The sequence below is a fragment of the Nicotiana tabacum genome, chromosome 8 (genome assembly GCF_000715075.1).
Source record: "Nicotiana tabacum cultivar K326 chromosome 8, ASM71507v2, whole genome shotgun sequence".
NCBI classification, from domain to species: Eukaryota; Viridiplantae; Streptophyta; class Magnoliopsida; order Solanales; family Solanaceae; genus Nicotiana; species Nicotiana tabacum.
The window spans coordinates 74489170-74504870 of record NC_134087.1 but is presented as its reverse complement, the minus strand read 5'-3'; the positions used below and the strand labels follow the sequence as shown (position 1 = coordinate 74504870).

The window sequence follows — 15701 nt, the reverse complement described above, 5'->3', positions numbered from 1 at the left end:
TCTAGGTCGCCCACCAGTAAAATGCGGGAATACATTTAAGTTCTAGGTCGCCCACCAGTAAAATGCGGGAATACATTTAAGTTCTAGGTCGCCCACCAGTAAAATGCGGGAATACATTTAAGTTCTAGGTCGCCCACCAGTAAAATGCGGGAATACATTTAAGTTCTAGGTCGCCCACCAGTAAAATGCGGGAATACATTTAAGTTCTAGGTCGCCCACCAGTAAAATGCGGGAATACATTTAAGTTCTAGGTCACCCACCAGTAAAATGCGGGAATACATTTAAGTTCTAGGTCGCCCACCAGTAAAATGCGGGAATACATTTAAGTTCTAGGTCGCCCACCAGTAAAATGCGGGAATACATTTAAGTTCTAGGTCGCCCACCAGTATAATGCGGGAATACATTTAAGTTCTAGGTCACCCACCAGTAAAATGCGGGAATACATTTAAGTTCTAGGTCGCCCACCAGTAAAATGCGGGAATACATTTAAGTTCTAGGTCACCCACCAGTAAAATGCGGGAATACATTTAAGTTCTAGGTCGCCCACCAGTAAAATGCGGGAATACATTTAAGTTCTAGGTCGCCCACCAGTAAAATGCGGGAATACATTTAAGTTCTAGGTCGCCCACCAGTATAATGCGGGAATACATTTAAGTTCTAGGTCGCCCACCAGTAAAATGCGGGAATACATTTAAGTTCTAGGTCGCCCACCAGTAAAATGCGGGAATACATTTAAGTTCTAGGTCGCCCACCAGTAAAATGCGGGAACACATTTAAGTTCTAGGTCGCCCACCAGTAAAATGCGGGAATACATTTAAGTTCTAGGTCGCCCACCAGTAAAATGCGAGAATACATTTAAGTTCTAGGTCGCCCACCAGTAAAATACGGGAATACATTTTGTCTGTTCATTCCATATTCCAGGTCGCCTACAAGTATAAATGCAGGCATGTCATTACCAATAGGAGACGCACTTCCTCAGTTTAGTTTCACCATAGGAGACGCACTTCCTAAGTTTAATCTTACCAATAGGAGACCTGCCTGTAGAACGGAGTTTGTTGTAGGACAAAGAAAAATAGAAATCAGGCATCCACCTGGAGAACAAGGACAAAGAAAATAGAAATCAGGCGTCCACCGGGAGAAAAAGGATAAAAGAAATAGAAATCAGGCACCCACCTGGAGAATAAGGGAATACAATTGAAGTATTGAAGTCAAAAGCCCGCTCATATGAGGAAGGAGCACACTTAGAATCAATGAAGCAGAGGAATACAACAGGAATCTCCAGCAGGAAGCAATAAAATCCCCAGCATTCACAAAAGGCTGGTCAAAAAAGACAACAAGAAAACAAGAGGGGAAAAGAACTCAAGGTACGGAAGTGGAGAACAGATGTGGTCCGCTCAAAGAACTAGCACCTACAACTAGCAGTATCAAGGTTCAAATCTGAAGTCTGTATGAAGCACCATTCAAGACTCAAGACCAAGTTTCAGAAGACTTACAGATAGGAATCCCTGTAACTAGTAGCTGATAGGCTTAGTTAGTCTTTTTTTTCAGTCTTCATTTTTGTTGTAATGACAGGATCGCGGACCGGAACCTCAACGGAACGGCACCTCGATCGGCTCTCCACCTCGGTACAACTTCACTATCTCTCTCATATCCCGAACTACACGTGGCCTGATTCCTGTATAACCAAGGATATGTAGGCAGCTCAGATGCCAGAGCTCGGTCACATTCCCTCCCTTTCCTTAAGTGTAGTCCGTCCAAGTAATGGTCGGGTCAAAAACACGTCTAGTCGTTCTTTGTCGTAAAACTCTTCGTGTTTCCAGTCAAAGAGGGGCAGCTGTAAGCACGTGATTTTTGACCCTCCCCGAGGGTTTTCACATTTTCTTTAGCATAAATATGAAATTGGGTCTAATATAGCCATTTTAACTATTTTACTTTATTTCGTTGCAAAAAGAAAAAAAATCACAAAATATATATATAAATTTTAGTTTATGTATTTCTCATAAACTTGAAAAATACAAAAATTGTACTTTATTTTGGTACTTTATATAAATTCGAAAATTACAAAAAATATAATTCGATTAATGTTTTGTAGTCGTTTTAATTTTGGAAAAATACAAAAAATATAACTTTATATTTTTGTCTTTATTAAAAAACGAAAATTACAAAAAAATAGTTTTATTAATATTCTATAGTCATTTTAACTTTGAAAAATACAAAAAAATATTGCTTCATATTTTATCTTAATATTTAAAAAACGAAAATTACAAAAATAGTTTTATTAATATTTTGTAGCTATTTTAAATCTTGAAAAAAATATTTAAAAAGATATAGTTTTGTTTGAATACTAGTCTTATTTTGGTAGTTATTTTGCTTACATAGGACTAGTTAAGCAACGTGTTCCTATTTCTCGGGTACGGGCAAAAGAATAATATTCGGGTTCAAACTACCCGGTTTTAGGCCTAATTTTCGGACCTAGCCCGTAATAAACCGAGTCCAGGACACATGGGGAACCCCACCACGCGTGGGGGACATAAGTCTGAAACCCACCACGCGTGGGGCTCATTTTTCTTGACAAACCCATTACAAAACACGGACAAACATTTGGAAAAGGGGGACTTTTGAATTTTTTGGAGAAAATCACTGTTGATGCTTCTTCTTCCTCCTTTGAAAACCAGAAAACCAACTCCTCCTCCCACCTTCACCACCGAGCAACCAGCCCCCCCCCCCCCCGTCGTCATTTCCAGACGACCACCAAACAACCACACCACCCAGAAACCTCCATCGACACCGCCCAAACGACCCCTCGAGCCCCAGAAATGAACCAAAACCAGTGACTCCCCCGGTCGAAACCCCTACTCCCTCACGACCACAACGCCACACCAAGCGTCCGTCAACTACTAACTCCCTCCACCTCCGTCACTGTCCAAACACCACCACCAAACGACCACTCCTCCATTACTACCAACAAACAGCCCCCTCCCGTAAAACCACCATCAAACCCTATAAAAACCTAGCAGACCCGTCAGCCACCCCCTCGTCGGAACTCCAGCTCCACCAGTCCGTCGACCACCAAGCCTCCCCAACAACCTCTGCTGCTCGTCGTTCAGCTCCATCGACCACTGTCCAAACGACCTTCCACAACCTGCTTCTTCCTCATTCCTGAACGACCCCTCCTGTTGCATTCTCTCGAGCCAACATGATGCGTTGAGAAAATCCAGCAGCTAACATCTCGTGCGTTGATTGTTTTTTGCCGAGCTTTCCGCCTCCATTGAGGTCGTCGTTGTTCGTCGAGGTCCGGTACGTCGAGTTTGTCCCGAGGTTTCGTCGTTGTTCCTCGTGCAGTGAGGTTCGGCTTGAGTCCCGTCGGGATCGTGTTTGTCGCCCTGAGTTTGCCGAGGTTCAAAGGTTAGTAAACCTCAAGTATTAGATAAGAAAATGTTACGTCAAATGTTCGAAAATGCAATATAGAAATTGGTATGATAATTTTCTGCTTATGTTTTCATTGTATGCATTTTTGCTCATTTTGCGTTATATGATTCTTGTTTATTTGATGTCATTTAATTAAGTTTGACTAGTTGTTCTATGACACAAGTTTGACGTTAATTTGTTCGGGGTCTTTTGCTTAGTTCATTCGGACAAAATTATTAGTACATGTTATCACTACTCCCGAAATACTCATTCGCTAAAACTCTTCTTATTAAACTTCTAACAAGTTATGAGATTTTAGTTGTAAAGAAGTTGTAAGGTTTAGTATGGTTAAAGGCGTAAAAATGGCATCCCTTTAAAATATAAAAAATAAAAATAATAATAACAATAAAAAAAATGAGACGAGCCTCGCCAAATAAAAGGGACAAATTGCGGGGCCCTCACAAAATATATGTATTAAATACTTAAATTCCGGGATGGGTCGTTTAGCACATCTCACGGCCCTACCCAAAATAATAATGCGCTAGTTGCTTTAGGCGCGCCTTTAATAATGTTATCTCCCTAAACTCGGGTGCACATTTATGTGACCCAAATCCAAATCTCAACGGAGTCGAAATATGTCTCTAGTCATGGGCACATTGATTGTGACGTGGCCCGAGATGCATGTCCATGACGTTGCAAATTCCTTTTAAAAAAATAAGAATGAGATGAGCCTCGCCGAATAAAAACACAAATTGCGGGGCCCTCAGTAAATACTTGTTTAAAATTACTTAGAATTCAGGAGGGTCGTTTAGCGAATTTCACGGCCTCCGCAAAACAATAACGCGATAGTCTCTTTAGGCGCGTGTTTAATAATTTATTTTCTTAAGCTCGGGTGTGCATTTCATGCGACCCAAATCCAAATCTCAAAACATCAAATAATATGCGTTCCGGATTGTGGGTGCATTTCATGTGACGCAGTCCAAAGACGTGTTTCAAGCGATGTTCACATTCTTGTAAAAACAATAATAATAAAGCGGTTAAAAGTTAAAATTCGCACATAAGTTCATACTCGTACAAAATCAGATAATCAAGCCAAATATAACAGTTGAGCGACCGTGCTAGAACCACGGAACTCGGGAATGCCTAACACCTTCTCCCGGGTTAACAGAATTCCTTGTCCGGATTTCTGGTACGCAGACTATAATATAGAGTCATTCTTTTCCTCGATTCGGGATTAAAATTGGTGACTTGGGACACCCTAAAATCTCCCAAGTGGCGACTTTGAAATAAATAAACCAATCCCGTTTCGATTGTCCTTTAATTGAAAAAAACTCCCCTTGTACTCTCGCGGGTGCGGAAAAAGGAGGTGTGACAACTACTATTCCTCACTGTTTGACTGCATATTTGTACTCAGTCATGCTGTATTCTACTGTTTTCATAACTCAGCCATATTTACTCCGTTTTGATATTTTAAATGATATTTTGGGCCGAGCATCATGTTTTACTGTTGCCCGAGTGGCATAAGAGATTTCTGACTGAGTGAGGTCGAGGGCCTGTGTTGTGAGGATATTATGGGATCGGGCTGCGCGCCGCAGCAAATTGTACTGATTCATGATATTATGAGGCCGAGGGCCTGATTTGTTACGCCACGAGGTGGCTTATTATGAGGCCGAGGGCTAGTTTGATTATGCCACGGGATGGCTTATTATAGCGCTTGGGTTGTAGGAGCCCCTCCGGAGTCTGAACACCCCTAGTGAGCGCGAGTACCCAGTGTTTGAGATGTGATATTGCCCGAGGGACTGTTGTTGTTTCATATTGTTGCCCGAGGAGCGGTTCTTGATTCATGTCATGCCCGAGGGGCTGATTACGAGTGATTGTGAGGTAGCCCAAGGGGCTGGTTCTGTTGATATTATGCCCGAGGGGCAGTTTATGGTACATGTTTTGCCCGAGGGGCTGTCTACATTCCTATCATTTTTACTCACTGTTTTATCACTCCTTTAAACTATTGAAAGAAGTTTTCTCTGTAAAAGAAAAGGGTTTTACTGAAACTGAGTTTGATTTACGAAATAAATGATTTTTGTACTATTTTGGAATTGTATTGTATTTGTTGTAGCGTTATGGTGTGATTTACGTGTTTTCTTACTGCTCAACTTTCATTTACTTTTATTACTTACTGAGTTGACGTACTCACATTACTCCCTGCACCTTGTGTGTAGATCCAGGTATTTCTGAATCCGGTAGCGGGTGTTGATTGCTCAGTGGTAGAGTCATCAAAGTTTGCAAGGTAGTTGCCCGGCATTCGCAACCCTGTTCTCTCCCTCTTATCTTCTTTAACCTGTTATAGTATATTTTTAGAATCTTCATTGTGTTCAGACCTTAGTAGATCCTCGTGACTTGTGACACCCCGATGTCGGGCTTGTGTTATATTTCCGCACTGGTTATTTAGACCTATATTATGAGATTTCTTGTTAATTAATGGCTTAAAAATGATTTTTATAGAATAATGGTTTGATTTGGAATTGTGCCGGCTGGCCTAGTTTCACGATAGGCGCCATCACGACCGGGTTGGTTTTAGGGTCGTGATAGAAATGGTCTGAAACCACCCCGAAACTCACCCGAGCCCATCGGGACCCCGTCCAAACATACCAACAAGTCTCAAAATGTATCACGGACTTAGTCAAGGCCTCAAATCACATCAAACAATGCTAAAAACACGAATCACACCCCAATTCGAGTCTAATAAAATTAAGAAATTCTAATTTCTAATTTAATGCCGAAACATATCAAATCACCTCCGATTGACATCAAATTTTGCACACAAGTCACATTCGACATTAGGACCTACTCCAACTTCCAAAATCGGAATCTGACCCCGATATCAAAAAGTTCACTCCCGGTCAAACTTCTCAAAAACCTTCAAATTTATAACTTTCGCCAAATGACCCCGAAATGATCTACGGACCTGCGAATCCACTTCTGGACGCGCTCCCAACACTAGAATCACCATACATAGATATTCCCAGACACGGAATCCCAAACGGACATTGATAATATTGAAATGCACTTCAACCCAAATTTATGAAATTCTTCCAAAATGCTAACTTCCATAATAGGAGCTGAAACACTCCCGAGTCATCCAAAATCCGAACCGGACATACACCTAAGTCCAAAATTATCATACAAACCTGTTGGAACCTTCAAATCCCGATTCCGAGGTAGTTTACTCAAAAATCATACTTTAGTCAATTCTTCCAACTTAAAGCTTCCAAAATGAGAATTTTCTTTCCGAATCAACTCCGAACTTCTCCAAATTCAATTCCGACCATGCATGCAAGTTATAATATCTGAAGTGAAGCTACTCAAGGCCTCAAACTGCTGAACGACGTGCTAGAGCTCAAAACGACCGATCGGGCCGTTACAACTATTCACAAGCATTATTCACATAAAAAAATTGTGAAGTAATAGCGTCGGAAGAAGGAAAGGTTAAAATTGACAAATTCAATGGCAAAGATTTTGGATTCTGGAAAATGATAATAAAGGATTATTTGTAACAAAAAAATTACACTTACCTCTGACTGGAGTAAAATGAGAGAATACGACCAAAGCGGATTGAGAGATATTAGATCGCCAAGCTCTTGGTGTGATTCGTTTGACACTGACACGAAATGTAGCGTTCAAGATCATTAACGAGAAGACCATTACAGGCTTGATGAAGGTGTTATCAAATATGTACGAGAAGCCATCTATTTCAAATAAAGTCTATTTGATGCGTCGATTGTTCAACTTGAAGATGACAGAAGGTAGTTCTGTTACGGAACATATCGATGAGTTTAATATAATATTAACTCAATTGAGTTCTGTTAATATAATATTTGATGATGAAGTCAGAGCATTGATTTTACTATCATCTCTACATGAGAGTTGATATGCAACAGTAACTGCAATTAGCAATTCATCGGGAAGTACCAAACTCAAATTGGATGATACTAGAGACTTGGTTCTAAGTGAAGATATTCGCTGGAGAGAATCAATCGATTTTCCATGATCTCTTTTAATACCAAAAGCAAGGGGAGAAGCAGCCAAAGAGGGCAAAGTCATGGCCGTGGCAGATCAAAATTTAGGAGAAGAAGGCAATCCAAGAATCGCAAAGACATTACTTGTTGTAATTGCGATAAAAAGTGTCAGTATAGTAGTCAGTATAGGGAGCCAAAGAATAAGAAGAACGATCAATACAATGATGATAATTCAGCAAATGCAATTGCTGAACAAGTTGGTGATGCACTAATTTATTGTGTAGACAGCCCAGTCGAATCTTGGATTCTAGACTGAGGTACATCCTTTCACTCTACCTCATGCAAAGAATTATTGCATAACTATATTGCTAGAAAATTCGGGAAGGTTAACAGACGTTGAACCTTTGGATATTGTCAGAAAAGGTGAAGTTCATATAAAGATTTCACAAGGCACGCTATGAAAATTGTAAAATGTCCGACATGTTCCTCACCTTAAGAAAAATCTGATACCCATGGGTCAGATTGACAACGAAGGATATACAACAATATTCGATAATGGATCGTGGAAAATAACCAAAGTAAATTTGATTGTGGCATGAGGCATTAAGAAGGGAACACAATATGCGACCATAATACAGAGAGATACTATAGCAGTAGTTGACCATAGTCGTGATACAACATTGTGGCATTGGAGGCTCGGGCATATGATTGAGAATGGAATGAAGTTTTTGGCATCTAAAGAAAATTTTGCCAAACCTCAAACATGATGAATTATGTTTATGCAAAGATTGCATTTACGTAAAACAAAAGAGAATTAGTTTCTCAAAGACGGGAAGGACGCCGAAGAAAGAGAAGTTGGAACTAGTGTATACGGATGTGTGGAGACCAACTTCTATAACTTCTCTGGGAGGCTCACGTTATTATGTCACCTTCATTGATGATTCCACGAGAAATGTATAGGTTTATTTTCTGAAAAATAAATCTGATATATTTGTTACCTTTAAAAGATGGAAAGCTGAAGATAAAAATCAGACAAGCTTAAAGTAAAATGTCTGAAGTCTGAAAATTGAGGGGAGTATGATAGTTAAGAGTTCAAAGCATTCTGCTCTAAAAATGGGATCAGAATGATCAAGACAGTTCCTGGAACACCGAAACAAAATGGCATTGCTGAGAGGATGAACAGAACCCTGAATGAATAAGCTATAAGTATGTGAATACATTCCGGGTTGCCAAATTATTTTTGGTCCGAGGATATTCACACATCATCTTACCTCATAAATAGGGGATCCTCTGTACCACTAAATTTTGAAATTCATGAGGAGGTATGGACAGGAAAGGAGGCAACTCTCTCTCATCTGAAAATCTTTGATTGTGTTGCTTACGTGCATGTAAACTCCAATGATAGAGATAATTTTGATCCTAAAGCCAAAAAATATGTCTTTATTGGATATGGTGATGATAATTTTGGTAATCAAAGTAGAAAGACCATAAGACACATAACGTCACATTCAATGAAAATGTGACGTACAAAGACAAGCTTGGAGTAGAACCAACCAGCACCACCAAACAGACATATGAAACAGTTGAGTTGAAAGAAATATCAGAAAATGAAGTGGCTTGAGGGATTACAACTGATTCTGAAATTGAAGATGCAGAACTAGAAGCTGAATCTAGATCTGAATTAGAACTAGGACAGAATCAGATGGAGAACCAGATCTGAAGCAAGGACTTGAATCAAATTCGGGATCAGTTACTCTTGAACCTACATTAAGGAGATCTAAAATAGTCATGAATGCTTCAGATACATTAACTCTCTCTCTCTCTCTCCACTATCTACTTCTGTCTAATGCTGGAGAATCAGAGCATTTTATTGAAGCAATGCAGGTGATGAACTCTAATAAGTAGAAGCTAGCCTTGAAAGAAAAGATTAATTCTCTTCAAAAGAATAAAATATGGATACTTACAAAGTTACCAAAAGGAAAGAAGGCATTGTAGAACAAGTGGGTATACAAGGTCAAAAAAGAACATGATGGTAAGAAGAGATACAAATCACGATTAGTAGTAAAAGGCTTTCAGCAGCTGGAAGGAATTGACTACACCGAGATCTTCTCCCTCATAGTCAAATGAAATACTATTAAGTTGGTTCTATGTATTGTAGTTGTAGAAAATTTGCATTTGGAGCACCTAGATATTAAAACTACTTTCTTGCATGGTGACCTTGAAGAAGACATCTACATGAAGCAACCTGGAGGTTTTTAAGTTTTTAATAAAGAAAACCTTGTGCGTAAGTTGAAGAAGAATTTGTTTGGTTTGAAACAAGCTCCCCGACAATGGTACAAAAAATTTGATGGATTCATGCATAACAATAGTTTCACAGAATGTGAAATGGACCATTGTTGTTATATCAAAAAATTTGATGAATACTATATTAATTTTACTATTATACATTGATGATATGCTAATTGCAGGATCTAGCATAAATGAGATCAATAGGGTTAAGCAACAACTGGCGGAGGAGATTGAAATGAAAGACTTAGGACCAGCTAAGCAAATGCTTTGGATGAGGATTACCATAAACATGTTTGAAGGAACCTTAAAGTTGTCTCAAGAAAAGTACATACAGAAGGTACTAAGCAAGTTCAGTTTTCATGCTTCAAATATCAGAAGCACTCCACTTGAAAGTCATCTTATCCAAAGTTCCCTATGCTTCAGTAGTTGGAAGTTTGATGTGCGTTATGGTTTATACTAGTTCTGACATAGCCCATGCAGTTGGTGTTGTTAGTAAATACATGTCAGATCCTGTAAAAGAGCACTCAGAAGGTATAAAATAGATATTGCGATATCTCAAAGGCACCTAAGGTATGACATTTTATTTTAAAAGAGCAATATTATCTTACAAGGTTTTGCTGATGTAAATTTAGGCGGTGATCTGGATAGTAGAAAAAATACCACAGGCTACGTGTTCACCTTGGGTGGTACTGCTGTTAGCTGGATGTCCAGACTTCAGAAAATTGTTGCTCTATCTACCACTAAAGCAAAGTAAATGGCAGTCTAAAAAGCTGGAAAAGAGATGATTTGGCTCCAGAATTTTTTTAAAGAGCTAGGTAAAAAGAAGGACAATTATGAGCTTTTTAGCCATAGCTAGAGTAAAACTTATCTTGCCAAAAATCGAGTGTTTCATACAAGATCAAAGAATATCCAACTGAGGTATCATCATATCCGAGAGTTGATAAGTAAAGAAACTCTTTATCTACAGAAGATACCAAGATAGAAGAATTCGTCAGATATGTTAAACCAGTTATCGGTATTGACAAACTAAAGCTGTAAACTGCCTTAGTTGGCCTTCAAGACTAATAATGTGAAGGCGTCATACTAGAGAATCGTTATTTTTTTTTTATGTACATGGGTTATAGGGGGTATTAATGGGGAAAAAACCCTGCACATGTAAAAGAAAGAAAAAAAAGTCAAGGAGAGAAGAAAAAGTAGTATAAAGCATAATATTAGGTAGAAGAATTCATCTTCGAATTCTTTTCTTATGATGTAAGTGATTACTTCAGCAGGGCATTCACATGCCTATAAAGGGGTATCTGCCTTTTCATTTGCAAATCATCCTCAACTTCTTCTTTCTCTTCTATTAATAAAAAGTTATTCTTTGTGTGTCCATGGAGTAGACAAAAATTATCGAACCACGTAAATCTCGTCTTGTCTTGTGCAATTTATTGCTTTTTTATTTAAATATATTTCCCCTATTAGCCCGATACGCTTCCCAACAACATGTTCACCAATGGCAACAACATCTTTCAAAATAAATTTCCATCAACTCTCGATATTGTAAACCTTTATCTCTGAATTTCTCTACATTTTGATTCTCCTATATTCATGGAAGAGCAATTTGAAAAATATTAGTCTTCGAAACAAAATAATAACTCATTATGTTTAAGCAAAAATCAATTTAAGAATTCTAATACCTTTATCTTCCTACTCCACTATTTGACACTCGCTTGAATTGTATTTTTCTCGCAATCCCATCAAAAGCCAGTATTCTTTTCAGCTAAAGTATCCCAATCTTTTCAAATAAGTTTCAAACTATCCTATTTGTTCTTCAATTTGGTCTTATCATAGTTTTTTCCAGTCTTGTCATTAAATTTTTGCACCAAGTTAGACTATCCTATTCTACTAAAATGAGTACGGGACAATTTCCAGCAGTAATATCTTCCTTCCACACATAAATTTAAAAACAATTATGTTATTTCTGCATCCCATTTAGCTTTCTCACTATTGTTATCTTGTGTCACTTTTTTGCTCATTATCTTGTCAATATGCATTGAAAAACATTTAACGAACAAGTAAAAGGAGGAATCATGACAATGTTTTCTATTCCCCAAGCCAAGGGCAACAACAACACATAAGAAAGGGAAATGGCTTTATTAGAGATGTCTTTATATGAGCCAACATTACACTAAATAGAGCTTAAAACATTACTTTGTTATCATTATTTCTTCACTTTTTGCTTTGCCAGTCCATAATATTACCGTCATATGAAGCTTGTTTTATCATGAAAGCTTGTCTATCGCTAAGTTTTGGACTTATTAGTTCTTTTTTTGTCTAGGTGTTTGATCTTCAAATGAGATAGATTTGAATGGAGGGAGTACCTAATTAGTGTACTCTAAACAACATGTCTAATGTCCACCATTTTTGTGACCCAATAAGCACTTTCCATTGACTTAGAATTTACATACATTTGCTATATTAAGTAATAAGTATACTCATATCATTTTTCTTTTAAAATATTTAGAAGAGATTTACACATTGAATTTTCAAAAGAAAGAAAAAACACTCAAACAAAGGCTTTAATACAACTTGGTATCTTTTGACAAAGCAGAGTACGAAATCAAATGTCTTCCTGCTCTAGGTGATCTATCTGGGACTAAATTTCAGAATTTTACAAGGTATCACACTATAAAGTCTTCTGGCATGGACACAATTTAATTTGCCCCCGAAATATTAGATACTCCACTGTTGACCTCTGATTAGGAAGACAAAAATATATATTTTTTTCAATGTTAAGAACTCCAATATTGATCAACCCCTACATGAAGGCTCTACTTTTATAAAATAACAGACAAAATCTCCAGATAAATGCATATGCACATCACATAGGGAAAAAAAACTCTATATCTCAACATCTCAAGGAGAAATTCAAACTCGACAAAAAATAAAAAGACAAATTAACAATAGATTAAGAAAAAGTCTAAAGGGAGTGGTCTTATGATATTCAATTTCAATTCTTTAATTCAAAATACAATATAATAAGTCATATATTTCGGGGGGGGGGGGGGGGATAATGCACAAGAATAAAGGGCCAAATAAACTAACCGTGAGAAAAAAGAGAGTTTGATTGAAAAAAATTCAAGTTGGATCAATAATTTTCCTTTTTGTTGAAGCGATTTGCTGCTGAAACAAGGGAGAAACCCTAAGATGTTGTTAAGCTATTGCTGGAGAGAGGCGTGATTTGCTTGCTGAAGAGAAGGTATAATATCCTAAATATTATGCTTAAAGTATATTTTACTACGGATATTTTTTATATGAAAAAAATACAAAACTGTTTCTACTTTTTGGGAGAAGCTATTTTTTTCTGCTTCTTCAAAATTGCTTCAGCTTCTAGCCAAAAATATTTTTTTCTCCCTAAAAAAGCTTGTCCAAACACAGAGGCGGATCTAAAATGTTATAGCATGGGTGCACCACTAAAGAAATGAGAAAAAAAAATGTATTAAGTGGGAATTGATCCCTGCTCATCTGAGTAAATAATTCAACATTCAACCAAGTGCACCATCTAGCTTACGTAGAGTATGGGTGCCAACGGATAATATTAGATTAATTCTAGAAAATATGTACATAAAATACCTAATTTGGCGGAAAGATCATGGTTTCACGTGCCATATAAATTAAGCTATAAATCCGCCCTAGGCCAAACACCTCAAGTTGAGGTTTTTTTTTTTTAAAAAAAATACTTTTGGATCATGGAGAAGCTTGGCCAAACAGGCTATTAGTCCTGAATTTCAAATTGACAGTTCAAAAATTCATGACACTTAGTCCTGAATTTCATATTAGCAACTTAAAATTTAGTACACTAAGTACTGAATTTCAAATTAGCAACTCAAAAATTCAGGATACTTAGTCCTGAAGTTTGGGCGAATTTCTTAATCTTTAAATACATTATAAATTATGGTTATATTCTAAATAGCTTGCTTAAAAGTGGCTACTGGTGCACTTTTCCCCTTGCAGCCTTTTGGTTGAGATTAAGGTCCATTTCATCAAGCTAAAGGCCCAACAGTAATCACTTGGGCCGAAACCCATTCAGAACTAGGGCTTTGGCTTCTTACTTTCAGGCAAGCCACCCTTCCTTTATAAAGCAGAAACTAGGGTTTTACACTCCATTTGCATTCAGCCGAGACAGATTGAATAGAGAGAGAGAGAGAATCCGCGGCGGCGAGGATGGTGAAGTTTTTGAAGCCAAACAAAGCTGTAATCATTCTTCAAGGCAAATATGCCGGCCGTAAGGCAGTGATCATTAGGGCATTTGATGAAGGAACAAGGGACAGGCCATACGGCCATTGTTTGGTTGCAGGTATTTCCAAGTACCCTAAGAAGGTGATCCGAAAGGACTCAGCCAAAAAGCAGGCGAAGAAGTCACGTGTCAAGACTTTCATCAAGCTCGTGAATTACAACCACATCATGCCAACTCGTTACACGCTTGACGTGGATCTGAAGGATGTTGTCAACGTGGATGTTCTGCAGTCACGTGACAAGAAGGTTACTGCTGCTAAGGAGGCGAAAGCTAGGCTCGAGGAGCGGTTCAAGACTGGAAAAAATCGTTGGTTCTTCACTAAGCTTAGGTTCTGAGGGAAGGTTGTTTTGGTCCTTGCACTGCTGGTAATTTTGATCTCATATGATTAAGATTGACTGAATTTTGATGAATATGGTAATATTAGTAGTGTTAAAGGAGGGATGGATAATGTTTTTATTATTAAGCTACATTTAGTCTGTTTTTTTCTTTGCACTGTTTTGTTGATGAAAAATTACTAGATCTGCTTTTAATTACGCTGATGGTTTCATGTTGTGTCTATTTTATTGCTCTTATGTATATATGTTGTATGTGATTGTTTTCTTATAATGTGTGGTTGCTTCTGGATTGTTATACTAAGTAAGTGCACATGTGCTGCTTGTGTTCTAAGAATTACTCCGTGAGTTTTCTTGGAAATGGTTAAATTGGTTAGGAAGCTTGTTATTTTAAGGCCTGAAGCGTTCACTAGATTATGTAGTGCTTAGCCCAAATAAAGTCAGCATTAATCCTGCTTATAAGTGGGTTGCAGCTTAATGCATTCAGCAGGTAGCTGCTTTATAATTTAGAAGAATTATTCAGCATACTTTTCTACAAGTACTGCTGCCTCTTATTGGTAATCACAATTTAAGCTAGTGGTTTGGTTATGCATTTTTGGTTATTTCTACCATGTGTCCCTCCTATACTAGCTGGTCTTTGGCTGTATTTCTATTTGAATCCATAATTCATTTCATTCTTTTGGCCCCATTTCCTTCAAACACAAAATGATCTGTCTTTCAAGTTTTCTAAATGTCAACAAGATCCTATTCTGTCCTGTCATTACAAAGCATAAGTGTAGTAACATCAATTAAGTCCTACTTTTCAATTACTAGGTATCATCTGTATGGATGCTTTGCTTCCATTTAGTTTTGTCATTTGTTAAGTACAAAGTCAGACCCGAGTGCAGGCTCCCGCTCAGGCAAGCTGCTGGGAAGGCATAGTGTAGACAGCCTTACCGCATCGTTGGAGAGGCTATTTCCAATAATTTGAACCCAATTCACCCTTGAAACTCGTAGCATTACTCCATTTTTTTGGCCCACCTTCATCCTTTGTTAAGATGCTGTCTTGTTGTGTATATAGCTCATCCATAATTGGAATAAACTGGTATTAAAGTTGATCCTTGTGTTTAAACTCAGGAATGAGGGAAACTCTTATTTTTATCTCTTACTGTTTCCCTCGCACTTGTGGGCACTTCATTGGAAGTTATATATTTGATATGCATTGTTTTTCTCAAGAATTCACTGAGTAAATTTTTGACACATCAAGAAAATTTGTCCAGATCAATTTTCCTCTCCTACAAATCTTTGTGAAGTTTCTTCGTGAAAATATAGCATATGTTGTAGATCTGCCTCGTATATGGGTATATATCCAACTCTTCCCCTTCACCCTTATGTGGCCTT

The 15701-nt window shown here is 37.9% G+C and overlaps 1 protein-coding gene across 1 annotated transcript; it reads left to right on the top strand.

Annotated features, from left to right (window-relative positions):
- Positions 1–13843: 13843 nt before the first annotated feature.
- Positions 13844–14545, top strand: LOC107796761 (large ribosomal subunit protein eL27). Its single transcript, XM_016619573.2, has one exon. It carries the CDS (start codon positions 13917–13919, stop codon positions 14322–14324), a length of 408 nt encoding a protein of 135 aa, XP_016475059.1. The 5' UTR covers positions 13844–13916; the 3' UTR covers positions 14325–14545.
- The last annotated feature ends 1156 nt before the right edge of the window (positions 14546–15701 follow it).

Excerpts from the sequence above, each read along its gene's own strand:
- LOC107796761 (XM_016619573.2), top strand. The coding sequence starts at position 13,917 with ATGGTGAAGTTTTTGAAGCCAAACAAAGCTGTAATCATTCTTCAAGGC.